Source organism: Pseudocercospora fijiensis, assembly GCF_000340215.1.
Source record: "Pseudocercospora fijiensis CIRAD86 unplaced genomic scaffold MYCFIscaffold_1, whole genome shotgun sequence".
Lineage (NCBI taxonomy): Eukaryota > Fungi > Ascomycota > Dothideomycetes > Mycosphaerellales > Mycosphaerellaceae > Pseudocercospora > Pseudocercospora fijiensis.
Window position 1 is genome coordinate 11,358,360 of NW_006921532.1, and position 26,004 is coordinate 11,384,363.

Sequence of the window (26,004 nt, forward strand, 5' to 3'; positions counted from 1 at the left end):
GTTAATAATACTATAATATATTAGGAAACTTATTCGTAGTATACCTTAGTATATTATAGTAGCTATTACTATAAATATTAAATAGTAGTCTAATAAGGCTCTAGGTAGTGTCTGTAGCAAGAATAGTCTCTATAGTAGTCTATAGCAAGAACAGTCTCTGTGGCAAGAATAGCTGGTCTGTAGTGTGTATAGCGACAGTAACACCTTCCCTCGTCGACAAAATGGCCTGTACTAGTCAACACACAAAGTCTGAAAACCCCGGTAGCAGGCGGTTCGACAGTTGGGCCGCCGCCATAGCACAAGATTGGCAGGGAGTTGCCCATTTCCGGAACAGCGACAATACCCACTTTTCGGGCGGCTTCCCGTATGCATGCGACCCTCTGCAAGGTCCCACTACCGAAGAGAACCACACAGGCTACTGAGGCGAAGCCTCATATCAGATCTGCGATACCACAACTGCGAGTGGAAGGCTGAACATTCTGGTACGGATGCGGTACTACAGTTGTGGCATTAAACCGATGCGGTGAAGGTAGCTTCTCATACTTCCGCCTTGCAGACACCTCACGCAGCTTCAAGTTATGTCGAGCTGGTGAAACGAGCCCGAAGCGAGGCTGTTACGGGCCATACCCTGGAAGGATTTCCATATCGAGGTGCCCAAGCTTTGTGCTTCCGGACGTCACCTTGCAACTTCAATTGTGTGCAGAACTGAAGTTGCTCCCTGCACTGGCTACCTCCAAAATTCTTGCTATGCAGTTCCATGTAATGGCTATACGATGACTGCTTTTGAGGAGATTATGCATCACTTACCGGCTACCGCTATGCAGTGCATCCACAACCTGTATTGCCTTGTCTCCATGCCTGGTCTCTGGCAATGACTTCGTATTGACCGCACGGAGATCCTCGTTCGTACGTATGCACTCGGTCCAACATGCGAGAATCTCCGGCCATTAGACGGCTAATCAGCTTGGTCGGGAGGCTGGCAACAACATATAAGTAGACTACGCACCCACCGTGAGAGCACCACAGTTCTACGCTCGACATTCCAAGACAACCAAGCCTCTTCAATCCATCAAGCATCAACTCGTCCATCAATCAATATGCAGTTCAAGGCTATCGTTATCGCCCTGGTTGCGGTTGGCTCTGCTGTAGCCACCCCAATTGATCAAGCTGCTCAGGCTCCAGACGCCACAATGATGCTCAACGAGGCAGCCGCCTACGCTGCAGCTCATGTCGGCCAGGTTCCGGACTACGGTCTGATTCAGGCCGCCAAGGATCTCAAGGCTGCTCAAAATGGCTACCCATACTTCAGCCAACAATACGAGCCATTCCCGTGCTGCTTCGAAACCTGTTCTGCTCCAAAGCCATGGCGCTACTGGGACTACTTCAACGCCTACTGCTACCAGAAATGGCCAGCCAGTTACCCGGTCTGGGTCAGTCTTCTTCTGTGATACTCTCTGTGTGGTTCTTACGCTGACGCTTCGTTCAGAACCAATTCTGCTTCAGCCCTACCATCCAGATCCAGACCTGCAGTGGTCTTCTCGGCTGCCTTCTCTAACTGTGATTTGGGAACTGTGGTACTGACTAGGCTGAGGATCCTGAAAGAATGGTGGAGGAAATAGTGTTGGATGGTGACAAGAAATGACAGAGGCTTTTCCTATTCATAGAGTCAGAAGGGTCGGGACTGCGATGGAATCCCCACCACCATTTGTTAGCAATCTCTATAGTAATTGATAATCGTGTCTGTCTTTCCCAACGTTCTTTCTCGTACACATTGTCGCCATTTCAATGGCATAGACTACCTCGAGGTGTGGCACCCTACCCTTCGACCACCTACCGATTTCTACGAGTTCCTCGCTCTTGCTATACGTAGGCTTACCGGACAAGACAATAACCCAGTCCAGTACTGTTTAGACGACCTCTAGCCGCCGGAAGAGGTTGTGAAGCTATTACTAGCGGATAGACGAGGCTTACGGACGGCTATTTACGTGCGGATTAAGCGGTAGAAGGATATAGGCGATATATGATATATCTTGCCTGCACATCATCACCGCGCTCGAATGAATATAATCTCTGCGAATCGAAGTGTCAGGGAGACTTCGCGATCATACGAGGATGAAAGCTCGAGCGCGGCGGACGTTTCGAAAGAAAAAAAACGCCATCAATTTCGTTTTTTTTTTAAAAAGAAAACAGAAGAACAAAAAGAAGAAGCTTTCACAAAACCCTCCTTACAATAACTCTAAATCTGATACCTCCCAATCCTATTATTCGCAAATTCCGTAAACCACATACTATCATCGCTGCGTTCGTAATGCATAGCGATATCCGCAGCAGGAGGCAAATCCGGAAGGAGAGAAGGAGCCAAACTAACATCAGCATCAGGTTGCTTAATGCTTGTGAATTTTCCGGTAGAGGGGGTGAGGTAGTTGAGGGAGTTGCGGAGGAGGGTGGAGAACCAGATATTGCCGTTGCTGTCGACGGTGTCCTCGATCGGGGTAGCGAGGAGTTGGGGAAGGGGGAAAGCTTTGGAGGTGAAGGTGTTAATGTCGAAGCGTCCGAGGGAGTTGGTTGCGAGGCATGTGAACCACAGGTAGCGGCCTTCGGTCTCGGCGCGCATGACGGTTGGTGTAGCGAGGGTGAGAGGGAGTTGCCATTCGTCGATTTTGCCGGTAGTGGGATTGAGACGGGCGATTTTGTTGGCGAGCATTTCTACGAACCATAGGTTGCCGTCTGAGGCTACGATCATGCCAAGGGGTCCGGCGAGGGGAGTTGGGACATCGAATGTCTTGATCGCGTTGGTTTGGTAGTCGATGAGGTTGATGACATTCCCGGTGGTCTGGGAGAAGAACATTCCAGTTTCGCCGGGCCAGGCATCGTTGAAGGGCTGAAGGTTACCTAGAGGGTTTCCAGTCTCGAGCACAGTCACGCTGTTGTCTTTCGGGTCGAAGATGGCGAACTCATTCCGAACTCCTGTTGCGGCATAGATCTTTCCGTTCTTTCCTGGCTGGACAACACAGGCCCCCGCGACGCGGCCTTGGGCGTCGCTGGGGAGGACGGAGTATCCGAGAACGGGCAGCGTGTATGGGATGTCGTACTCCTTTAGTTGTCCGGTTGAGCGGTCGATCTGCACGATCTTGTTCGCGGTGAAGGTATCCGCCTGCAGGAAGCATTAGCCAATGATTCAGTTCTGAAAGGACGTCTAACAGCTTACATAGATCTTGCCATCTTGACCGGTCGTTAAATCGCAAGGCGATGCGAGTGGCGTTGTCAGGTTGTAGTACGTGAATTTAGATGCTTGTCTCTCGACTGGCGAAGCATATGCCGCCGTCGCCAACAGCGCTGCACTTACAATGTAGCTCTTCATCTTTGAGAATCCGTCCTCCTGGCCAGCGAATGTTCCCCGGAAAAGAGGAGCACGATGAGGGAGGTGCCCCGGACTGAGCAGATCGACAATACCTTATAGAGACCCGTTCCCAGCAGAGTGTCATGATCAGCGTAGTTCGACACTACGGTTATGGCGGTAAAAGCATTTACTGTAGTGCATTGGCTTATTGGTCCTTGGCTTCAGGACTTGCTGCTCTTAGTATAGCTTCATAAGCTTGCAGTACATAGTAGTTGCGCGAAATAGACGCGATCTTTAAGCTTGACTAAAGAAGAGCGCTACCAATGGCCACTGACATAGGGTAGTTTCGTCAGTCCTGCCAAAAACTTGGTCGATACCTCTCTCATCAAGTGTAAGCCCTTCATCCACTACCTGTGCATTGCTCCATCCTCTGCCTCTTACATCGAATACTGAGACACCATCAGCAAGCGCGCCGAGGAAGTGGAAGGTCGTATGCAGCTGCTGGAAAAGAACAATGCGAAAAAGCCGGAGGTAATGATAAGTAGAGTTGGTCCTTGAATGTCGATCACTACGGAGCTCCTAAGCACTTGTGGAAAGTCTCATATCGGCATAAACGGTGCCAGTGCTATTCTAGTGCCACAGCAGCAAGCAATCTCTCATCTCAATTTCTCAAGATTAAAAAAAAAGCTCAAAATTTTGGTCAACAGAGAATAATCAGTAGGTAAAAACAATACTCTCCATCCGTCGCAGGAGTATCCTCGCCATAGAGAAAGGCCTAAGCTTAGTCTAATAAGCTTAATCCTGCCCTTTCCTGAAAGGTCTGTCTGCCGGCATAGACCGTAGACGGCAAATCGATCGCGGAAATATACGAGGACCTTCGCGAGGCGCGAGGCTATACCATCGATGCCACAGTCGTTACGTTACGTCCTCTCTACTATGTGCTATATAATACTCGCGGGGGTTGAAACTTAAAAGCCGAGAGGAAAATTCGTATATTAGAAAGTAGGAAGGGAATAATAATACAGTAGAAGCATCCGAAAAGGAGTTAATTCGATTCGATTCTATAAGCTAACAAGACACCCGAAATGCCCTAATAAAGAGGCTTTAATACGTAAGCGTCTAAGTTAGTTATTCCTTCCCTCCCTCCCTCTCTTACGCGCTAAAACTGGCATTAAGTGTACCCTATCTCTACTTAGACTAGTAACAAAGGGTTGTTAGTATATCTGTGTAATTTAGCTTAGCTACTATAAGCTACTATAGAAATAAACTCCCGTACAGACTACTATAATACCCTTTATTACTAGTCTAATCCGCTTCTATCGGGTTTTAGTACGCGTATATAGATAAAGCGACCCGAATTTTTTTTTCGAAGAAAGAATACGTAATACCTAGACCGAAATTCGAAAATCCGCTATAGTAGCGACCTAGATAAATACTTTATATATACTAATTACTATTTTTTATTCCTTAGACAATAGCCCCGGTTTAGGAAAATCGAATATAATCTAAAAACCGAATACGCTCGGCTATATAGAAGGCTACTCTATACCGCGACGATAAGAATATATACTATTTAGACCGTAATTCGAAAAAATACTACTAAGCGGGCCTAGATAATTATATTATCTAGAGCCGCTACTATATATTATATATTAATTCGTATTCCTCGACGAGTGCTTCCTTAAAAGGGGAAAATCTATATAAATAGCTAAATTGCGATAGAAACGGCCTAGACTAGAGATAGGATGTCTATACACTAAACGCTAATTAGCTATACGCTATACCTTAGCTATATACTATACTATACCTTAGCTATATACTATACTATATATATATATACCCTAAAATACTCTTAAATAATCCTATCTCTAGTCTAGTCTCGAGATAGAAGTGTACCTATTCTAATTCAGGCTAATTCGTTTTACGCTCCCTATTCTAGTTATCTCTTCTTTCTTTCCCTACCGAAATGATAAATTTCTCTCTCATCAAGTTTTCTGCGTCGCAAAAAATCCATACGTACATACATACACTCGTAACCTTTATTCTCAATTCACTTGCCATATTCAATAGCCTCTACTCCCTCTCCAGCTCTTCTACGCATACGCATAACCCAAACCACCTTCGTCGTATTATCCGTCTCATTTCGGAATCGACCGGGCGGGTCACTCCATGAAATACAGCAGCAGCAGCAGCAGCAGCAGCAGGCAACGGCTTCCTCTTCTCGCCCTCCCTCTCCAACCCCATCATCTCCCTCACCTCCTCAAAAAACCAAACCCCAACATTCATTCCTCTCCTCTCCTGTACCCCGGCCGGTCTGCTCCACGAAAGCCCTCCTCCCATCCCCTATCCTACCTAGTAGCCTTTCCTAATCCCTTGAAAAAAGAAAACCTCACCAAATTTTTCCTCCACCTACTCGCAAAAAAAAAAAAGGCAAATTTCCTCGAGAGCTTGGGAAAAAGTGTAAGAAGTTATTACTGACTACAACCGAGCGAAAAGATTTGGATGGTTGTGTGTGTGTGTGTGTCTTATGCGCGGTGGGTTCAGGGAAGAAAATCTCGTCCTCTAGATAGAGTGAGGCCGGACTGATATATATGGGGGGTTGAAAGAGGAAGGTCGCTCCCGTACAGTACCCTCATCTCAGCATTCGACACAGCACGCCATGAGGTGGATGATAGCGAAGATACATAAAACGCCATACAATCAACAAGCCAAACCTACCACCCACCTTACCAAAAAAAAAAACTCCATTCAATAAATCAATGGTAATCATCGCCTCACCCCCCAACCCCAAAACCCTCATCACTTCATCAACCCCTCCGTAACTTCCACCCTCCCCTTAACAATCCTCCCAAACTCCCCCCTCACTTCAAAAGGCGCAACATGTCCCAACCCCTCAAAAATCTCCACCTCAATGCCCCCCTCCTTCCCCCCGAGCTCCTCAATCAGCATCTCCCCATGCACAAACGGGATCATCCGATCCGCCGTCCCATGCAAAACCAAAATCCTCTCCCTCCCGATCCTGTCGCCCAGAGTTTTGATTTGATCCGAAGATTTCTGGTGGAAAGCAGCGGCGTAGAGTTGACAGAGGAAGCCCGTCGGCGTGAACATGTCGGGAGCGAGACGTTTGCTGAGTTCGCCGGCGGCGAAGCGGTCGCCGTTTGTCGGGAATGGGGAGATGATGGATTCGGTTTCGTCGGGTTTGGAGAGCCATTCGGCGCTGTAGCAGTCGGTTTTCACTTTGGCGAGTTGGTTGTCGAGGGATTTTGGGAGGAGGAGGTTGATGCGGTTGCGAAGGTTTTCGAAGAAGGGGAGGGTGCGGATGATGCGTGGGGCTGTGGATATGAGGTTTAAACTGCAGATGCGGTTTGGGATTTGTAGGGCCTGGGGTGGTTTCGTTAGTCGTTTCTTTTCTTTTCTCGGGTTACTTGCCGGCCTTCAGTCACCAGTTCTTGTGAGATCATGCCACCCATTGAGATACCAACAACATGAACACTCCTGTCTTGAGTCCAGCCCACATGATCAAGGAGTTCCACAACATCCTTGGCCATTTCCGAAGTCGTGTATCGCAGAAGAGGCTTATCACTTTCCCCCATGCCTCGATTATCAAACACCAAACAACTATACTTGTCAGCCTCGGTGTGGCCAAAATCCTTGGTTTGGCGCTGCCTATGGACGATCGATCAGCGATCAGCCATGTAAACCTATGTGCAAAAAGAAAAATATCCCGGTCATCTCGCTTCCGTACCATGTCTTCATGAAGCCACCAAGGCCCATAATCCACTGAGAGATCGCGTCAGTCATGCACAGATAAGCTCGCAGCTGGCAGGACGTATCTTACAATGATCTTACTCGGGCCACGACCATGAATCTCATACGCAATTTTGAACGGACCGCCTCTGCCTTTAGCAACATCGACCTTCCCTTTCTCATCCGGCTTCAAATCCCAGTGTGCGTACGGGTACTCAGGATGAGCGAGGACCTCAGCAGCCGTCAAAGGTTTTGGACCGAGGCCTCCATGTGCCTTTTCGTGAGGAGGAGCGCGGGCGGCGGCCGGACTTCTGAGAATGTGAGTTTGATACTTCTCGACGAGAATTTCTGCCCAAGTCGGATCTGTGCTGACTGACGCCATGCCTTGGAATCCGTTTTGTTTCCTCTCTCAAGGCGTAAGAGTTGTGCGAGATGCGGGTCGGCTGAGTGTGTCGGCTATCGCGACCGTGCTCGTGCGCTGGCACTCACGATAAGAGCAGCTTATCACTATCTTGGCACCGTTGAAGCGGTATAAATGATTGCAAGAGTCCATCAACATGTTTTGCACAGAGGCGGAGAGACAGTGACGATTTGTCTCTCGTTCTCGTGCTGACGGCATTTTAGACTTTGGTAGTCCACGCGAACGGGTCAAGCACGTGTCCACAACCACCGCGAAAACACAACGGCCAGTTTTCCAGAATATGGACAATATGACGAAGCATAAAAGAGAAGAACACGGAGCATGGTAATCTTGCACAGGAGATCGAACAGTATCCTATCCTATCCATCCTATACAACAAAAAACATTCAAGCCGTCGCCGCACTGGTATCATCGCAAATCAAAAAAAAGCCAAAGACGGACGCAACCTCAGTCAATCAATCCCGTGGCGCATCATCAATCATGAATTGGTAAGTAGAAAGTCGATTCGGCGTTCCAGTCCAACCCTCCAAATCATCTTGCTCGGTAATGTTTGGTAACATCATGAGGGAAGGCTTTTGTAAAGAGGAGCCTCTCAAAGGAATCCAAAATCGACTCATACTCGCAGCTGGAAGTTCGTAGTAGAAGGTCCCGTACATCGCAATGCAGCTTGGTGGAGTGCGTCGAAGCATCGCGGACGCATTTGGGGTTAATGGCCAATTGGTATCGCCGAAGTCGTCTGGTGAGTCTGTGAGGAGGGGATGGAGGACTGAAGTGAGCATTTCCGTTGGCTCTTCGTTGGAGGCTGGTCGGGGTGTAGGTCGTCGCAAGATTTGTGCGTGCGAGCTTGGTGGGGTTTCATTCAGCAGGAAACAGGAGAGCCCGCTTCGATATGGATGTCTAGACGGGGCTGGTGGGACAGAGCCAGACCTTCGAGAGTCTCGATTACTAAGGAGTTCCTGAGAATCGATACTCCTAGCGCTTAGATCATCTTTCAAAGAAGAGTTGGCGGTGCTGCTTCTTTCAGAGCTCGCTCTCTTCAAAGATGTTCTGCCTGACCTTCTGCTAGATTCTGCAGGGTCGGCTCTCAAGAATTTGGAAAGATCGCGCACGTCACCAAAGTCTGCGTTTGCGGTCCGAGGCTTGAGGCCATGTCGTGCCGGGAGATCTCTGATGCATTGGGATAGTTCTTGTACAGAGTCTCCTTGGACACGAGCCTCGCGGGGAGCTAAAGCGGCTCGACGTGCAGCCATATACTCCGCAGCTCGCTTCTCTGCATTTCGTGTGGAGAATCGACGTAGTGGTGTTATAATCTTTGACGCTCGTGAAGAAGGTCTCTCCGCTTTGACATCGCCAAGCACCGTTACAACCGGTGTGTTTACGACCGGCTCGATGTCTGATTGAAGGACTTCTGGGTCCTCTGCATGGGTCTGCTCACCCTTGATTGGAAATTGAAGCGCTTTCAACTCTATCTCCGGAGTTGGGAGCTCGTCGACGGGCGATTCGCTTCCTTCTGATAGTGTCGGCAGACTGCCACTATCGCTGCCTCGTCTTGGTCTCAGCGAGGTGGTCGTGCTTCCTGCTGTCCGACCCGGTGCTTCGAAGAGAGCATCAGCAGGGAAGGAAGCCAGGACAGCATTGATATTCGACAGATCGCTATCGAATACAAGGAGGTCTTCTCTGATTTGTGACGTCCAAAGAGTGAAGTCGAAGCCGTGCTGCGCAAAGTTCAAGTTCGGTCCTTGCATAACACTCAGAGCAGCCCTGAAGCAGTCCTCTCCTTTGTCGAAGTTTTCCAGTTGGAACTCGACATGGCCCATGATAAATAGGGTTAAAGCGAGGGTCTCATCGACCCGCTTTGCCTCTTGCAAGACCTGCGCTGCGATTGTGTAGTCGCCGAGTCTAGCGAAAATGATGACAGCATTGAGCAAGCAGAATGTGCTCTGAAGATCTTGTTCGATGACTCTTGACAAGTATAAGAACGTCTCAGCCTAATAGGATTTTAGCCTCGTGATTGCGTGAAATGTTTCGCCGGTACCAGCTTATGAGTGGGACTTACAGCCTCTTGCCATTCGTAACCGTGGTACAGCAAGGCTCCATGCTCCCACAAATCGATCAGCTCCCGAGACAAGTTATTCTTATTATTGCCCATGTTGGTATAAATTCGTGATAGCCTTCCTGGATGCTTTGGAGGTATTGCGGGAGCAATAGCAATGTCTGTTGGCTCCGCCATTTTTCTAGACAGGTGCGATCGGAGACGCCGGTGAATAGCAGACTGTGGTGCAAGTGATTGCCCTTATGTCTACGTGCACCCGTGCATGCGGTGCTCTGCTCGGTCGGCTGAGTCCGAGGTACTTAGTGACGTGGGCGCTGGGCCAGGCGGCTCTCCGCCAGCCACGCGATCCCACAAGTGAAATGGCTTCACGCACCAACGACGCCAGGGTCAAGGTTTCACGGAGCGCACTTTCGGACAAGAAGCAACAAGAAATACCTCATATTCAGGAAGTCCGCTGTCTGTGACGAGTTGAACATGTGTGAATGCAGTAGACAAGGCATTCTCGGTATCTTGACGCTCGGAGGAATGAACAATCACTAAGGCTTGCTCAAGCGCGCCGGAGACGCTGTAGGTCGAGCAGTACTCGGCGACCAAATGCGTGTTTCGTGGATAGACAAACAAGAAGGCTTCTGCAAAGACGGCATCCGGATGCAAAGCTGTTGTCGAGGGTACTCGAAGGACAAGATGGGTGGGAAGATACAGCACCTCACAAGAAGGCACCTCCACTCCAAAGATGCGAAGTGAATGGCGGCTCTGACGAAGCAGGTGGTTTTCTAGAAGGCCGGTGCCGCATCCGATCTTGATTGGCAGTCAGTACAAGGCTTGACGAGGGGCGCATGGCGTGGCATGGCATGTTAGGTGGTGTTCGTCAGGCTTGCTCGGAGTTCAAGAGTGGCGCGACTCTTGTCGAGCACTGGGTCCCCATTGAGCAAGGGTCACTTTTCTCCGTAATGACGCCAAGCACAATGGGATTGAAGCTTCAGATGGACATGTTGCTGGTTGAGTGGCGGCCGTTGGTTGTTGGTGAATTGTGTGTGCGAAGAGGGAGAGCACAATCATGGCTTGATGGCGCTTCCAGAATGCAGAATGCAGTGCTTCGGAGAGAGGCGGCGCTAGCAAGAGAAGAGGAAGGAAGGAAGGAGCTCGGGAGAGGCTGGCGGTGGGGAGGCGGAGGCGGAGGCGGAGGCGGAGGCGGAGGCCACGAGCGCACGAGGCTGACGTGGAAAGCCGACTCACCGAAAAGACAAGCGAAGGCGCGCTGGGCAGTCGCGTGATGATTTCGTGAATCAGGCGAGAGCTGAGAGATGCACAGCAGCCGGGAAGCTGCTGAGGCTGCTCGCTGAGCTCGTTCCGCATGCATCGTATCGTCGTGGGCATTATTGTGGTGGAGGAAACAAGAATGAGTCACCACGCCATGCAACGCCAGGCCCAGGCGTTTCATACAGGTGCTGAAACACTTTGATGGTATGCAGCGCGTTTCAGGCCTGATGGCTTGGCGGTGGGTATGTTGCATTCCATTGCATTGCATGAAGAGATGTTTGATGGAAGTACAAGAAACAGTAGTTTCGTTCTCAATCTTTCGTCGCTTGCCAGTCGCAAACTGACCGGGCAAAGGTATGGGACGAAAGTACGACCAATGTCCAGGTGAGACTCAGCTGGCGATGAACTGCACCTCCACGCTTTCGGTAGTTCAAGATGTGACGCAAGGCCCAGGACAGTATTGCCTACGACTGTCCTTCACCATGATCATTATTGACGCTGGCAGCCGACCATCGGAGAGTAGTAACTTAGTGCAACACGGACGGCTGATGACGGCGGCAAGACGGAAGAGAGTTCGTGAAGACTTCGCCCCCACGCTGACGGCGTCGGCGGAGAGAGCGAAGTCACGCGGCGAAGACCAATGCACGCACTCATGTGCCTTCTATCATGGGACCCGGACACCTCAAGCCCTCGCACTCGCCGAGATCAACGTGCATTCACGTGCGAGCCGCCACGCCACAGGCATCGCCTCACGCTATATACGCGACGCGACGCCACGCTACACTTTAGGCTTGCAGCGTGCATCATCAGAGCTGCAGAAACCGGATTCACTGACACTCACCTTCGCCCGCGAGAAAGTGCAATTTCTGATTTCTGCCATCTGACCACAGCGCTCGTATGCCGCATGCGAGAGAATGTAGAATGTTTGCTGGTTGTATCGGTAGGCGCTCGTGCTACGCTTCACATCGGACCCTGTTTCCGTTTCCATGCGTACCTTTGAGGCTGCGAAGCTTGTCGTGAAAAAGTCGCCCTCCCACCTGTCATTGGCGGCTGAGCAAATAACGCTTGTGCCCATGCAAAATAGCGTGGCTGTAGACGGAGCTCCCGTGTCTGACGCATGCAACGACATCCAACCATCCGCTTCTCCAGCATGGCCACCAAATAATGCACTGCGACGAGCACGACGAGCAGCGATCCGGAAGGCGTGGGAACACATCCACCCGCGCACCCCTGACCTGACCTGACCTGGCCTGACCTGACCTGAACAAGACCGAACTGCCAGCATCTGCTGAAGCCACCGTTCGCCGCCGTGAAGGGAAGGCTCTTCGAGAACGCCAGGCCACCGCAGCCTGCCTGCGCCTGCAAGAGCTTCCGACACCACCCAGCTGATGATGATGAGCGAGCATGCATCTGCATATGTTTCAGAGGACATGAGCTTGACCGTGAGGTGAGCGGTATCTTGCTTCAGGCCGGCCTGTATCAACTACTCGTGCCAATCCAGGAAGTAGACGAAAAGCATCCCGGAGCAGATGCCTGATGTGTCAACCACCGGACCAAGCGCTGCCGCTGCTGTAACCTTACAGAATACAGAAGATCGCGCGCTCATCTCGGCCTCGGAGATCACAATACTCTGCCTACTGGTGAATGTAGAGGAACGCGAGCAAAACATGTCTTCGACGTGAGAGAGAAGTTCAAGCTAAAGCGGCATGTCGCTGAGCTACTGCATCCAGCTGCATCTTTTGGGGACACCATCTCAGCATGCATAAAAAAGTGGCGCAGTCGCCCAGCTTATTAGTCGGAGCTGCTTCGTGCTATAAGTCCTCTGTTCTGGCCGCCCCCGCAAGTCACCCTCCCATCACCTCGCCGCCCTGCGCCAACCTCCCATTCGCCGCCGCCGCCGCCGCCGCCAATATCCTCCATCTTCTATCCTCTTTCCCAAGGCGCACCCTCTAATACCAATCGTTACCTTCTACTCTGACACATATTACGTCGCTTTTTCTTTCATTCTTGTCCCACCTGTGACGTCCACACGTCGTCCACATATCGCATCGCTTACATCATCCATTGTGTCGGGAACACATACTTCAACCGAACCCTATTCTTTTGCCATGCCGGTGCAACTACTACCGGCCTCTGCCCAGGCCTTTGCGCCTCGATCAGGTCCAGAGATCGTTCTCAACGCCAAGGTTGAGCCGTGGTTGACCCAAACGTTGAAGCGCGTCAACAAAGTCAAGCGTCCTCTCAATAGCGTTCCACAGCATCACAGATGTCTTACCGAGACATTAGGTGGTTCTCTTGCCATGTGGACGCTCGCATCACTCATGCTTCCAAAGGCCCCCGACTCCGAGCTTCGCAGGGACTCAAATCCTCTTGTCGAAGCATTGTTCAATCATCAACTCATTCACATCGAAGCATATGTCGTACATGTCGATATGGTTTCGCAGCATGAAGTGGCATTCAAGCTCACACCAGAGACGATCGAATGCTTAGTCGAGTACCACAAGGACATCTACTCAATCGACGCCTCCGCAAGTACCTGGAGTTGGCCCGAGAAGGAAGCGCAAGTCAAGAAGATGCACGAGGAATTCGTTCAGGCCGCGAACAGATTCGTCTTCGGAACGTCTGTCCGTGCGCTGGAAGGAATGGAGGAGGACGGTGCCGGCGAGCTGCTCGAAGGTCGATCCGAAGACGTGAAGAATGCGATCATGAACTTGTTTGTCCCACTTCTTCCACCACCACCGAGGATCGTCGATGTCATTCACCCAGCGCCAATCATGCCCAACACATCGATGCCAGGCAGCTGGTGGGCACCAGCACCACCTCAGCTTCAGCTTGCATCGAGTCACCCAGCTCCAGTCGACTCCTGGAAGGTCCTCCCATCGACGCCTTCGCCAACCGTAACAACATGCAGTGACAATCAGTCCAACACATTCTGGCATGACATGTCAATGAGCAACGTGCAGCTACCCTCCCCAACCCCATCCTTCAGTCAGCCATACACATCGGCACCATCGCAATACTACAGCTCACCGCAAAGCATTGCTCCAGTACCGGTATCGAGCAGCATGCCGTACCACTGCGGCTCTGACATCGGCATGGCCGGCTTCAACGACTTCGGCTGGAGTTCGCACGGCGCTTTCAGCACCCAGTACGCAACCGCCGTATGATGAGCCCATCCCCAGCGATGCGCGTAGCTCCACCCCCTCCTCTCCTGTCGTGCGTTTCTTTCTCCGGTGTTCTGGCCAAACCCGGTAGACTCTTTTCCAACCACTCTGGATCTCCCCCATTCCTAGGATTCGAAGACACAAGACCTGAATTGCGCACAGGTAATTCTTCCCGACATACATGCGACCACGACTTCTATACAATAATGTGATGCAATGCCAAAGCGATACCCCCCGATGTTGATCATCACGCAACATCTGATATCACAACCAAGGAGAACAAGTAACCTCATCATATGGACGGCGTTCTGTTTTGACATTAGCGAGCGAGCGGACTGTCTTCCCCCTTTTTTTTTTCTTTTTCTGGATTCTGGAACTTTGTAACGAGGTTGATGTCTGCATTGCATCATCCCTGGGAGGCATGCACTGCACAAAAGAGGGTTTATCAAAGAGGGCCTCACGGTCACAGTTCGCGAAGATGAATATGGGGAACAACTTTTTTTTGACGTTTATGGGTGGATGACTTTTGCTTTTTGCATGCGAGCGAGCGAGCGAGCGATCTGGATTTGGAGGCTGGGTATAGACTACCCAGCGCGAACGCGTACACGCCTTTTACGATCATCTGGAATGACTCACTCAACAACACCTTTCGCTTCTGGAAAATCTTTTTTAATGCCCTGCGCGAAAGAGCTGGTATCAGGAGAAGGTGTTTTACATGCCATTTGTCCCCGAAGCCCATCGTACACTCCGGTCTCGGGCCATCATCACCCAGACAGCGGATACGATGAGGGGATGAAGGACATTTGGCACGGGGCCTCTTTTTCTTTCTGATTTTCCCAAACTCTTCTTGCGACGGCGATGGACTTGATCCTGGTTTTTGATCAACTGGTTGCGCCATTCGACCGACGAGGCAAACAACAAACTTTTTTTTTCTCTCTCCAATTGAGCGCTGGAGCGTTTGATACTGTCTCCGCCTCGAATTAATATGACTTCTTTCCACACCACACCTACAACGACAACAACCATCCATCATCGCCATCCTGGACGAACCCCGAGATTACCTGAGCATTCATCACTTGCTCTGCAAACCATACCTATACTGTGTATACGGATGGGATTTCCGAAGCTTTGTTTCCGAACGCGAGTCGGGAGGAGGTAGACGCTGCTTCGAGTGGGTTTTTTTTTTCGTTCAAAAGATGTTTGACGGGTTGGCTTTGGGGTCGCCTTCACTGGCCGTACCCGGTGTTTATGGAAAAGGTCAGAACAATAGTGTTTCATCCTACTATTTCTCATCTTGCTGCTGGTCAGGTTGGAGAAAGTCCTGTTGGCGCTTGATGCGCCGGACAAAAGGATGCGTTTTCTTCCCGTCCCGTAGAATTGCGGAGGAAGGAAATGGCCTGTGGCTAGTTATATTGTCATCGTGGATTGGATATTCTTTCCGTAGTAACAATGTACAAGGAAGACTTGTGTATTGGCATCTTTGGTCACAATTTTCTTTTCACGTTTGTATTCTAGTGTCTCCGCGGCTGACTCGAAAGGAGCGATCCGCTATGCTTACATGCCGTCGTGCGCTACAGGCGAGGAGCGTCCACGATAAGGCATCTCGTCCCGTCGTCCAATAAGTATGTCGTGTAGCATTGGTGGTCGATGAGAGAGGGGTCAAGCAAGGTGCATGTGAGAGCGAGGCCTGCCGGTACCAGCAGCCAGCCGCCAACCAACATCGTCATCTCTGCCAAGCTCCACGTGCTGAGGCCGCTTCTTTGTGTTGCATCGGTCGGTCGGCGAGGCGCAGATATCGGCGCAAGCACTGGATGCTCAGCGAGTTGACCACAGTCTCGTCTCGAGATTATCACCCGCGCGCAAATTAGAAGGAGCAAAGCACGACCCAATACAATATGCGATAAGTAACAGGGAAAGCGGAAGCACCGACTTGCCCGCGATGCCTCCACCGAGCAGTCCAACCATTGTAAGTCTTGCCGTCTGGATCGCAATTGCAGTGCGAAGACGTGGCCCTCCCTGATAGTGCCGAGCTGACACCAGCACTCGTATCCAGAGGAGTCCGCGACGAGCAGCCAGTCCGATAGAATCAGCACCGCCGCCGCCGCCGCCGCCCGATCCACGTCCGCTCACTCCATTGTCCTACCTCAGCTCACCCGTACCCGATCTCGCCTCTACACTCCATACCGTGAGTGACGATGTGGATGAAGCCAACGTGAGCTTTTTGCGAGATTCACTGGAATCCTTGGACCGGGCAGAAGTGAACAGGAATAGTAGCCGCCAAGATAGACAGAATCAATCACATGTGGACACGAGGAGAGACCCACGTTTGAATCGAGCGAGCGAGCGTAGTGGGACCCAGACTCCCGCCGAGACGCTGGACGACTCTTCGCGGCGGGAAAGGCTGCAGAGAGTGCTTGCCCGACTGAACCGCATTCACGATCCCGCTGCTTCGTCAGCATCAGCATACAGCAACCGCACACCATCCCCGAATCGCCAGTCCTTGTACGACTGGGCTCCGTCACATGACGAGACAGCACGAGAGGACGAGAGTGAGCTCGATCAGATTCTCACGGAGCTACGCCGGCAGCAACCTGATACGCACCCGGATATTCTACGCGTGCTCAGCCAGAGTCAGCTGGATGCGGCACGCCAGCGCGATAGAGACTCGCACGTGCCCTCTACCACTGACTTGACCGATGCCGCTGAAAGAAGAGACCGGCTTAGGGAGCGGAGACGGCGGGAGAGCGAGTGGGTGAGCCTGAGAAGTAGGGCTGTGTTGCAGCGTGCGAGGCAGGAAAGCTCGCCGTCAGCCACGGAGCGCATGCTGAGGTACGTCATGGAGAGAGAGCGAAGCGGTATGAGTGAAGAGGAAGAACGCGCACGGGGGACAGGCTGGGTCAGTCCAAATGCCAATGGTAGTGGAAGTGGCAGTGGTAATCGATCTGGCGAGCAACACAGAGCAAGCACTCCAGCAAGCAGAGAGTCATGGCCTTTGCCTCCATCCGCGAACGAGCTGCGTACCAGGACTATGCAGGAGCGAGCGGAAGCCATGCAGAGACGATATATGACCGAAAATCCGCCTCCTCCACGACTTCCGCGAATATCGACTCCTCCAGTGCCCTCGAGCTCCACGCCCTCGAATTCAAGCCCGCAATTTCTTGAGAATGCTTTGAAGTATCTCAATCAATTGCGGAATTGTTATACCTACGAGTCGGCTCTTTCAGCGGCAATTGATCATGGATTGGCTACAAAGGAGTTCTTCGCCGACAAGCACGACGACTTCGTGATGGATCTTACGGAACTCAACCCTGTCGCGGGCTCGTCCTGGCTACAACCAGGCACAGTGTTTGAAGGACACCAACACGCTACGAATGGCAACACTGGCTTGCTACAATCCAGATCAAGTTCCGCTTCTCATTCCATCGAGCAGATCAACCCCAATTACCGCAATCAGGGCGGAGCCACTACGACAGGATTCGACCACCCACCAGGCTCAACGCGAGTAACACCCTTCGACGCCACCCGGCCGTGGCTCTCCCATCAACTCGTCCCCCCAAATCCAAGCACTCTCTCGCCCAAACCCCCAGATCCCTCTCACGACCGCTGGCCAGTACGAGTCATCATCCACTCCATCGACGAAGAAAGAATGTCCCTCCAAGGCACAATGGAAGCCTACGACGTCCCCCAACACCCCGCCGGCATCTCCATCCTCAACACCTCCTCCGACCGACCCAAAGCCGGCAAAAAACACGCCCCCATCACCACTTATCTCGAAGGCCACATCATCGACCTCCAAACCCACTCTTTCCTCACCCCCAGCGCCGCAGATACCAAACGCCACGGTCCCCACCCCACATCTCCCGAAAACTCTACCCCTTACACCACCCTCTCAGATACAATCTCCTTCCCTTCCGCCAACGCCCACACCGACGCTGCCAATTGGCGTAAACTCCCACCCTTCAATTCTCTGACTTCCGACGAAGAAACCGCCAGGATTTTTCTTAGTCAGGCGCATATGAATGAGATTGGGAAGGAGTATGTGTTTATGCGGTGGAAGGAGAAATGTTTTGTTCATCATCATGATTCGAAGGAAGAGGAAGAAGAGAAAGCAACAACAACAACAACAACAACAACGGGTTTGAGGGATGGTGCTGGGGATGCGGATCGTGGACATGGATTGACGATTTCGGGGTTTTATTATGTCAGTTTGAAAAGGGGGGATGGGGAGGTGCAGGGTTTGTATTTCGATCCGACGAGTACGCCGTATCAGTGTTTGAGATTGAGGGGGAGCGGGCGAGGGTGGGGGGTTTATGAGTTTCGGTGATTGATCATAAGGAATTATAAGGAGGAGGAGGAGGAGGGGAGTGGGAAGGTGAGGTTATGATATTGTCGTTGGATAAAACATTCACTGTTCACCTGTGCAATGAACAACTTTACTGTTATTATGGTTTTTTTTTGTGGGAAATCATAATGTATGACTCTCTCTCTCTCTCTCTCTCTCTCTCTCTCTCTCTCTCTCTCTCTCTCTCTCTCTCTCGTGGGTGGTGGATGGATGGATGGACGGACGGATTGATATCATGGATGTACTACTGTGGACGACTCTTTCTTCCTGTCTCTTGAGAAGTTTCTTTTTCTTCTTTTTTTTTTGTGCCCCAAGCTTGCTTGCTTTGCCTTCAAGTTTGATTTTCGGGGGGGTTTTCATTCCATGAATTTTTTTCAATTTTGTTTTTGTGAGAATATATATGGAAACGGAAATTTTTTTGTTGGAGGAATGAATTGAATTGAATTGAATGATAATAAATTTCATGAATTTTTTTCCCAAGGTGAGGTGGCAGAAAGAAAAGAAAAGAAGATGATTGTTGTTTTTTTTTTAAATTTATTTATTTATTCCGGTTACTACTGCAAGTTGAGGATCGAGTCGAATTATATATGATGCATTGCATGGCATTTCTTAGATGCTCGAAAGCTTGGTTGGATGCATGATGGATGCGAGTGGAAGGAAATAGGAGAGAGTGTTACGGAATGTAAGGTGCAGAATGGCGTTTTCCCGAATCTATGTATTCCGGTCACAGAGCATTTGCCAGCGCGGGCTAACATGACTGTACACCAAATGCAAAAAAAAAGTGCAGCACCCCTTGATTGTCTGGACAGCGACGGGCCTCAAAAACCGTGCTTTTCTTTTTCAGACCATGTCATTTTCGCCATGCGTTCTCCCCAAAGCAAAAGAGTTCGCTGCTAAATGCCATTCATTGTTCGTTCCTGTCGCTGAGTTTTTTTTCTCTCGTATGCGTGATGTGATCCCACCGCGAATCTGCTGTGTCGGTGGAATTGTCCAGTTTTCACGTACGAGTTCGTAGTGTTGGCGACTTCGTCTATTGCTCGGTCTGGAAGTAGTTGAGAAGGATGCTACGCTCCTGTGACTCCTCACCCCAGTCCTTGACAACGACGCACGAGCAGTTGACGACCTTGCGAGCGTTACCCTCACGGTCGATTTGGCCTGTTTTCTCAAGTCAGCACTCCAGCCTCCACCGCATTTGATTCGACGACATCAACATACAAAGTCCAGCCCACTCTCCAAGCTGCTTTCCATCCGGAACCTTGATGAGGGGGATCTTGTGCTCGCCGCACAGGGCCACGACAAGCTTCTTGTAGGCCTCCTCCTCGCAGGACTCGTTGAGGACGCACATGTGTGCCTGGCGACGGTCGAGAGCTTTGGAGGCTTCGCGCAGTCCGCGGGCGAGACCGTCGTGGATCAGGGCGATCTTGAGCACTCCCTTCAGGGCATCGAGAACGGACATGGAACCGCTCTTGCTGGTGTCGGCTGCCACCTCGACCTCCTCGGCCGCGGCGACCTCTTGCGGTTGCTCTTCTCCGTCCGACTGAATGGCATTGTGTTAGTAGATGTGCGATCCTGCGCAGGTACGAGCGAGTGTCGTGTGCTCAATGGGAGATTTTGGTGGTATCCATTTGAACGCTCGAATGGCAGGTGCAAAGCGCGCAGAATGGCAACGGATGCTGCGATGGAGTACTTACCATCTTGAATGTGGCGCTGTCGCTTTTTTCGAGTATGTCGAATTTCCTCAAAGAGCGTTTGGTGATGGTGAAAGGCGTGGGAAAGGAAGGAAGGAAGCCTGTCCGAGCTGCTGAACCATCAAACTGTGCCAATTTGGTGCGCGGTTCATGGTCGGGCTTGGCGGCGTTGCGGGACCGATCCGAGATCTGAGCTTGGACCTCCTTGGAGCCTCGAGAATTGGAGATGGAGATGGAGATGGAGATGACGATGTCGATGTCGATGTCGATGTAGCAACAATTCTCACTTCACTTTGTAACAGTCATGGCCTCCTCGTCGACGCGCGCAGCAATGCGCCTGCTATCACCTCGTCTGCAATGCCTCCAGAAACCCGCGCGATGCACACAAATACGCCACATGTCATCGCGGTACAGCAATCCAGGCAAGAGGAACTCCGCTGCTGAACCAGCACGGGCGCCTTCATTCGTAGGCGAGGCGCACGAATCTTCATCTGCTCCGGTGCTTGATGCAGGCCTTCGTCCTCCCATGAGTGCTCGTGATGCACGTGTGCTAGAGGAGGAAAGGAAACAGTACCATCTAAGGCGAATGCGTTTCGCGGGAATGGGCTTGCTTATGACCTTGATGGGTCTAGCGTTCACACTTTACAATCTAGATCTGGACCAGATGAATGAGTCGGAGAAGAAGCGGAGAGGACAGCAGCTGGATGCAGGCGATGAGTCGAATAAACGGTTCCAGGGCAAACAAGTTGAGATCATTGGAGCTGGAGACGGCAAGCGAATAGTGGCCAAAGGGCAGGGCCAAGAAATAGAACTGGTCGAGACCGGAACAAGCAGCGTACCGCATTTTCCTCGAACAATATATCTCCCTCCTTCTCCAGAATCCACAGATGCTTCTGGACCAAATACCGGCGCCAACGCGGGTAACGTCGAAAACCAGGAACAATACACATTGGTCGGACTCGGGATCAGGACCGTCTCCTTCCTCAGCATCCAAGTCTACGTCGTCGGAATGTACATCCGCACAAACGACATCACAACACTCCAAGAGAAGCTGATCCGCAACATCAACGAAAGCGCCTCAACCCTCATCCCCTCAGAGAAAGACGAACTCCGCAAACGCCTCACCGACCCAGCATCCAGCCGCGAACTCTGGACCGAACTCCTCAAAACCCCCGGCCTCAAAACCGCCTGGCGCATCTCTCCCACCCGAAACACAGATTTCGGCCACCTCCGTGACGGCTGGATCACAGGCATAACAAACCGAACCCGAGAATTCAAACAACTCGCCCAGGGCGCAGAGACGGAATTCGAAGCCGAAGATTTCGGCAAAAGTGTCGGCGACTTTCAACGGATTTTCGCGGGTGGCAAGGCTCCCAAAGGTTCGAATCTCATATTATCGAGAGATGTGAATGGAGAGTTGGATGTTTGGTTTCAGGAGAAACCTGCGAGCACTGCTGGGGAGGAAAGGTTGATGCGGCATTTGGGGAGGGTGGAGGATGAGAGGGTTTCGAAGTTGATTTGGTTGGGGTATCTTGGTGGGGAGAAGGTTAGTTCTGAGGCGGCGAGGAAGGGGGTGGCGGAGGGTTGTGTGCTGTTTGCGGCGAGGCCGATTGGGAGTGTTGAGGCTATGGTCACGTAGCGGCGAAACAGGAAGCCCCCCTCCAGCCTCATCTTTGCGGCTGCGTACAGTGTGATTAGATGCTGTTATTGACATCCGAACGACAGAAACGAAGACGACGCTCCAGCGTCGACAGTGTTTTGTATAGTGTTACAAAATCCAAGGCTGGATCATATAGTACTATCCATTCCTCACATGTCAGGCCAAACATCTATCCTACTCTCTCTCTCTCCTACTCTGTATTCCACAGCACCATTTCCCTCTTCCCTCCTCACAAACTATTCACGCCACCCACTACACTCTTATTACTCCTCGAAATCGCCGTCACATAAACAACCTCCCAAACCGTCACCGTCCTAGGATCCCTCACCGATTGCGATTGTGTCAACGTCACCGGTGGCAGTGGGGGTTGCTGCTGCTGCGAAAAAATCCCAGCTGTAGTAGTAAAAATCGAAGTCGTAGACGTCACCGTGACAACAACAGGTACGAGTTGAGTCGAGAAGGTTGCTGTAAGAGGGATACGGAGCGTCGAAGGGGAAGTCGAAGGTGGTTTTCTTGGTGTGACGTAGACGATTTGCCAGATTGTAAGGGTTCGAGGGTTTCGGGAAGACGTGGAGGTTCGAGTGAGAGGTGGGCCTGGTGGGAGGGTGGTGGTTGTTGTTGTTGTTGATGATGTTACTGTGATTGTGGCGTTGAGGGGGATGGGCGATGAGATTTTCTGGGAGTTTTTCGTAGGAGTTGCTGAGAGGTTTGGGGTGAGGATTGTTGAGAAGGGGGAGTTGAGAGGGATGTTGATGGATAGGGTGAGGGCTGCTCCGTTCGCCATGGTTGTGATGAAGGAGGATGAGGATGCGCTGGGAAGGGGTGCGAGGGCGAGTCTTGAGGAGTTGGCTCTTATACCGGTGCCGGTTGGTGAGGAGATTGTATTTTCATAAGGGTTGGTCGTATTGGTCCAAAGTGGGGTGGGAGAGGGGGTTGGGATTGGCGCCTTGGATGCATCGCATAGCAAAAGATTGATAGCTTCAGGATCAATTCCGGCTTGTGCCAGGGCATCTAGACGCAAGTTGTTACAGTTCGTGCTGGTGTTGGTGCCATTTTGGGCGGCTTGTAGAGCTGAGAGAGCAGTCTTGATGTCTCGCTCAGCTTGCGTGATGTTCGGGAAGATTACAATTCCGATGGAGTCCTCGCAAAGAAGCAGATGTCCTAGCGGGCCGTCAAGGCCTGTGGCATTGAGCCGAGCTTCTGTTGTGTCGTCGTTGCAGGCTGTTTCCGATTCGTTCAGTTTGATGTGATCGATTGCATAGATGACTGTTTGGACTTGTTGAATGTAGAGATGTATTGGCAAAGTTGAGTCTGAAGACTGTCGTGTGACTAATCGAGAGGCTTGAGCGCAGATGGCCAGGCAAAGATATGGGAAAACGGAAGTGAGATGCATCGTGCTTGAAGTTGAGGAAAGAAGGGTAAGGGAAATGGTGATATATTATGATCAGAGAAGGGGCAATCCATGATCATGCTGTCAATGCTTGGAGCAAGGAGGATGAGAGGTGTGGACAGTGTCTCACTCGCATTCATGCATCTCGGACTGGCCGTGAAGGACTTCTTCATGCCCCAACTGTTCATGGGCGATCCGGAAGGCAGCTGGAGCTGGTTCAGCCGTTTGAAAGAATATGTATTAACTTCTGGGGGCCTTTGACGAGAGACATGCCAATTGATGACGATACAGATGGCGGTATTTGTAGTGAATAATGAAAGAAAGCAGAAGCTGGCGAGGAATGTAGTCTGTACGTCGCCAAGCATCTGCTGAGCTGAACTCAAACTGATGCGCTTGCCTTCTCGAGTCACGGCATGTCAACAACTCTCTCACATCAATGCAGCATACTATAGAACCCTTCCAACTTGTCAGTCTACGACTTCCGTCAGCCTCTCGAAGGCTGTTCTCGATAAGCGCAACTCGATTCCTAGTAATATTTACTAAGCTATATAGGTGAAAACATCGATAATGCTAGACTGTAGCGTATCTAATAGTAGATACTGAAGTCTTAAGTATATATCTCTAGTATTCGTTGCGCTACAGTATCGCGATAGATTCTATATCGTCGCGGACTCTCGGGCGCAATCTTTAGTGCTCGACGCCTACTCTCCATAAATATCGTCTACTATTATACCTACGAGACTACGAGCGATATAGACAAAATTATAAGGCGAGTGTTTGCATATATATTATATATAATTTAGAGGGAGTTCTAGCATATAGGACTAAGATGCGCTTCTCGAAAGGAAGAGTGTCGGAAGTCGCTAACTGACAAGTTGGAAGGGTTCTATAGTAAAGATTCTGGCACTATACTACTGTCGCTAATCTCCTTGCTAATGCACATAAATGAAGTCTTCATTCTTCAAATCGGTCAGATCATCGAAGGCCCTGTCGCCCACTCCGGCGCCGTCGGTGTCGTTGACAATCTTCTGGCTGTGCGTGAGAGTCGATGCGCTCTGCATGGACAAGTCAACAACCTCCGCAGATTTGCCCATTCTCTGCCGGGCCGCCGCATGCTTCTTGTTCAGAATGGTAATGTAGAAAGCACCAACGCCCACAAACACGATGATGGCGATGAAGAGAGCCAGATTCGCGGCCAGGCCACGCGTGTAGCGAGGTTTTTCATCCGCGCGATACAAGTTGGGGCCCAGAATGTTCCCGGCAGAAGCTCCGATGAACAGAATGGCAGTCGTCATCTTGCGCTTGGTGTCGCCCGCTGTGTTCTGCCCGGACCACGAATAGATCATCGGGCTGATTGCGGGATACACCGATGTCATGTAGTACGCGAACAAGAGCACGCCCTTGTTGCCCTCGGTGTGCTCTATCTTAAGCAGCAGCGAGATCCCGATGATTGGCGGTATGCAGAGTGCTGCTAGAACGGGCGACTTCATCTTCTAGTGTGTCGCTGCCTAAGCGCCACTTAGCGTCGCCACCGACTGAACAGCGCCGAAAGGCATATTGAACAGAATGGTCGTAAAGCTGTCGAAGCCGAACGACTTAACGATGAGCGGACCAAACGTCGAGATTCTACCCGAGGGTATACTAACAGCCGTTAACATGCAGAACCAGATCTAGGTCTTGAGATCTAAGAAAACTTCTGTTATATGCTCCCACCTCCAGACGCCTGACGAAATCCCTATCTGATTTATGCGGAGTCGCTCGATTGCCATTAACTTGTCGTCACCCTTCAGGAAACGAGCTTGCATTAGAGAGTCTGGGAGCCATATAAAGACAACGAACGAGAAAGCTACTGTCAACAAGCCGTAGAAGAGGAAGATTGTCTGTCGAGGCTTAGCAACTTCAATGAGCAAGTTTGGTATGTCCTTACCTAGAATAGCCGCAGAGTCTGCGACCGGATATGCGCCAGGCCGTAGCTGAGAAGCGATCCGAATATGTTTACGATTCCGAGCATACTGTACTACGCGGCGTTGCGATTTGTCTGCTCCGATCTTCGATACCATATCTGCACGAGAGCAATGAATGTCGGGGCGACCGAGGCCTCGAAGCTGCCTAACACGAAACGTGAAGCCATGAGCCCGCCGAAATTCTTTGATGCCACCATTCCGCATAGCGTGGCTCCCCAGCACTGTTTTCACATCAGCATCTGCCCAGCTACGGCTGCGGACATGGTACTCACGAAAACCATCGTTGCGCAGAACTTGCCGAGCGGCAGCTTGACCAAGAAATACGCAACGATCGGCTGCCATACCAGCTGGGCGACATATACAATTGCTCCCGACCAGCTGTACTCTTGACCGACCAGATTCAGGTCCTCGATGATGCCGAAGACGGATGCATAACTCAGCGCAGTCTTGTCCAGAGATTGCAGACAGTATATGAAGAGAATAATGGGCAAGATATGCCAATCGATCAGGCTCAGGATTCGTTTGTTCTCTTCTGGCGTGACCACTACCGAATGCCCGGCTTTCTTCAGCAATTCAGCGGCCTTGTCCCGTCCACCTTCTGTCGCATCGATCGCTTCAATGGTCTCAGCGTGAACATCATTCGCCTTCTGATTCCCAAGCTCCAGTTGCACAATGTCCTCGTTCCTGGGCTGTGCCATGATGGATTCAAAAGAATGGAAAGCCTATTCTAACTGGATCCGCCGCGGAGCACGCGATAACTCAACAGAACCACGATCCGGCTATTGAGAATATATCATTGTCGCGTCTAAGTTCATCCGACGTTTATGCGCTCCACTACGGCGTGGTGCCCCGTGGGCTTCGACTGTCGATCCATGTTCCCCACCTGAAGGAAGCGGATCTGCGGACATCCACAAACGGGAAGCCGACCGTCTCACAGCAGCTCTCACCACCAACGAAACCAGAGCTGTTGAGGCT

At 51.1% G+C, this 26,004-nt stretch overlaps 11 protein-coding genes across 11 annotated transcripts; 5 read left to right on the forward strand and 6 right to left on the reverse strand.

Moving 5' to 3' along the window:
- The first annotated feature begins 1,035 nt into the window (after window positions 1-1,035).
- MYCFIDRAFT_86999 (uncharacterized protein) lies at window positions 1,036-1,751 on the forward strand. The gene is made up of 2 exons (XM_007922492.1): window positions 1,036-1,430; window positions 1,487-1,751. The coding sequence occupies exons 1-2, from the start codon at window positions 1,098-1,100 to the stop codon at window positions 1,553-1,555; spliced, it is 402 nt and encodes a 133-aa protein (XP_007920683.1). The 5' UTR covers window positions 1,036-1,097; the 3' UTR covers window positions 1,556-1,751.
- A 485-nt stretch (window positions 1,752-2,236) lies between these two features.
- MYCFIDRAFT_32647 (uncharacterized protein) lies at window positions 2,237-3,361 on the reverse strand (the record flags this gene model as incomplete). Its single annotated transcript, XM_007921731.1, has 2 exons — window positions 2,237-3,154; window positions 3,209-3,361. 2 exons carry the CDS (start codon window positions 3,359-3,361, stop codon window positions 2,237-2,239), a joined length of 1,071 nt encoding a protein of 356 aa, XP_007919922.1.
- A 2,489-nt stretch (window positions 3,362-5,850) lies between these two features.
- MYCFIDRAFT_56993 (uncharacterized protein) lies at window positions 5,851-7,469 on the reverse strand (the record flags this gene model as incomplete). Its single annotated transcript, XM_007922009.1, has 4 exons — window positions 5,851-6,721; window positions 6,784-7,006; window positions 7,086-7,120; window positions 7,179-7,469. The coding sequence occupies 4 exons, from the start codon at window positions 7,467-7,469 to the stop codon at window positions 6,140-6,142; spliced, it is 1,131 nt and encodes a 376-aa protein (XP_007920200.1). The 3' UTR covers window positions 5,851-6,139.
- Window positions 7,470-7,837: 368 nt separating this feature from the next.
- Window positions 7,838-8,559, reverse strand: MYCFIDRAFT_210162 (uncharacterized protein). The gene has a single exon (XM_007924027.1). It carries the CDS (start codon window positions 8,285-8,287, stop codon window positions 7,964-7,966), a length of 324 nt encoding a protein of 107 aa, XP_007922218.1. The 5' UTR covers window positions 8,288-8,559; the 3' UTR covers window positions 7,838-7,963.
- Window positions 8,560-10,155: 1,596 nt separating this feature from the next.
- MYCFIDRAFT_171103 (uncharacterized protein) lies at window positions 10,156-11,741 on the forward strand (the record flags this gene model as incomplete). Its single annotated transcript, XM_007924028.1, has 8 exons — window positions 10,156-10,166; window positions 10,199-10,326; window positions 10,372-10,564; window positions 10,604-10,780; window positions 10,815-11,006; window positions 11,044-11,153; window positions 11,176-11,678; window positions 11,712-11,741. 8 exons carry the CDS (start codon window positions 10,156-10,158, stop codon window positions 11,739-11,741), a joined length of 1,344 nt encoding a protein of 447 aa, XP_007922219.1.
- A 946-nt stretch (window positions 11,742-12,687) lies between these two features.
- On the forward strand, window positions 12,688-15,462 carry MYCFIDRAFT_210163 (uncharacterized protein). The gene has a single exon (XM_007924029.1). It carries the CDS (start codon window positions 12,930-12,932, stop codon window positions 13,986-13,988), a length of 1,059 nt encoding a protein of 352 aa, XP_007922220.1. The 5' UTR covers window positions 12,688-12,929; the 3' UTR covers window positions 13,989-15,462.
- A 392-nt stretch (window positions 15,463-15,854) lies between these two features.
- On the forward strand, window positions 15,855-17,872 carry MYCFIDRAFT_210164 (uncharacterized protein; the record flags this gene model as incomplete). The annotated part of the gene is made up of 2 exons (XM_007924030.1): window positions 15,855-15,951; window positions 16,039-17,872. Coding segments are annotated over exons 1-2 (1,860 nt in total), but the record flags the coding sequence as incomplete, so codon positions are not given.
- Window positions 17,873-19,357: 1,485 nt separating this feature from the next.
- On the reverse strand, window positions 19,358-20,021 carry MYCFIDRAFT_193543 (uncharacterized protein; the record flags this gene model as incomplete). The annotated part of the gene is made up of 3 exons (XM_007924031.1): window positions 19,358-19,482; window positions 19,543-19,864; window positions 20,019-20,021. 3 exons carry the CDS (start codon window positions 20,019-20,021, stop codon window positions 19,358-19,360), a joined length of 450 nt encoding a protein of 149 aa, XP_007922222.1.
- A 775-nt stretch (window positions 20,022-20,796) lies between these two features.
- On the forward strand, window positions 20,797-21,636 carry MYCFIDRAFT_118807 (uncharacterized protein; the record flags this gene model as incomplete). The annotated part of the gene is made up of 1 exon (XM_007924032.1): window positions 20,797-21,636. A coding segment is annotated over one exon (840 nt), but the record flags the coding sequence as incomplete, so codon positions are not given.
- A 268-nt stretch (window positions 21,637-21,904) lies between these two features.
- Window positions 21,905-23,068, reverse strand: MYCFIDRAFT_78520 (uncharacterized protein; the record flags this gene model as incomplete). Its single annotated transcript, XM_007922324.1, has 1 exon — window positions 21,905-23,068. One exon carries the CDS (start codon window positions 23,066-23,068, stop codon window positions 21,905-21,907), a length of 1,164 nt encoding a protein of 387 aa, XP_007920515.1.
- A 929-nt stretch (window positions 23,069-23,997) lies between these two features.
- MYCFIDRAFT_185895 (uncharacterized protein) lies at window positions 23,998-25,727 on the reverse strand (the record flags this gene model as incomplete). The annotated part of the gene is made up of 5 exons (XM_007924033.1): window positions 23,998-24,549; window positions 24,607-24,735; window positions 24,787-24,954; window positions 25,134-25,250; window positions 25,302-25,727. The coding sequence occupies 5 exons, from the start codon at window positions 25,725-25,727 to the stop codon at window positions 23,998-24,000; spliced, it is 1,392 nt and encodes a 463-aa protein (XP_007922224.1).
- Window positions 25,728-26,004: the final 277 nt, after the last annotated feature.

Coding starts and splice junctions, on each gene's coding strand:
- MYCFIDRAFT_210163 (XM_007924029.1), top strand. CDS start 12,930: ATGCCGGTGCAACTACTACCGGCCTCTGCCCAGGCCTTTGCGCCTCGA.
- MYCFIDRAFT_86999 (XM_007922492.1), top strand. CDS start 1,098: ATGCAGTTCAAGGCTATCGTTATCGCCCTGGTTGCGGTTGGCTCTGCT. Junction 1,431..1,486: donor CAGCCAGTTACCCGGTCTGG/GTCAGTCTTCTT, acceptor CGCTTCGTTCAG/AACCAATTCTGCTTCAGCCC.
- MYCFIDRAFT_210162 (XM_007924027.1), bottom strand. CDS start 8,287: ATGCTCACTTCAGTCCTCCATCCCCTCCTCACAGACTCACCAGACGAC.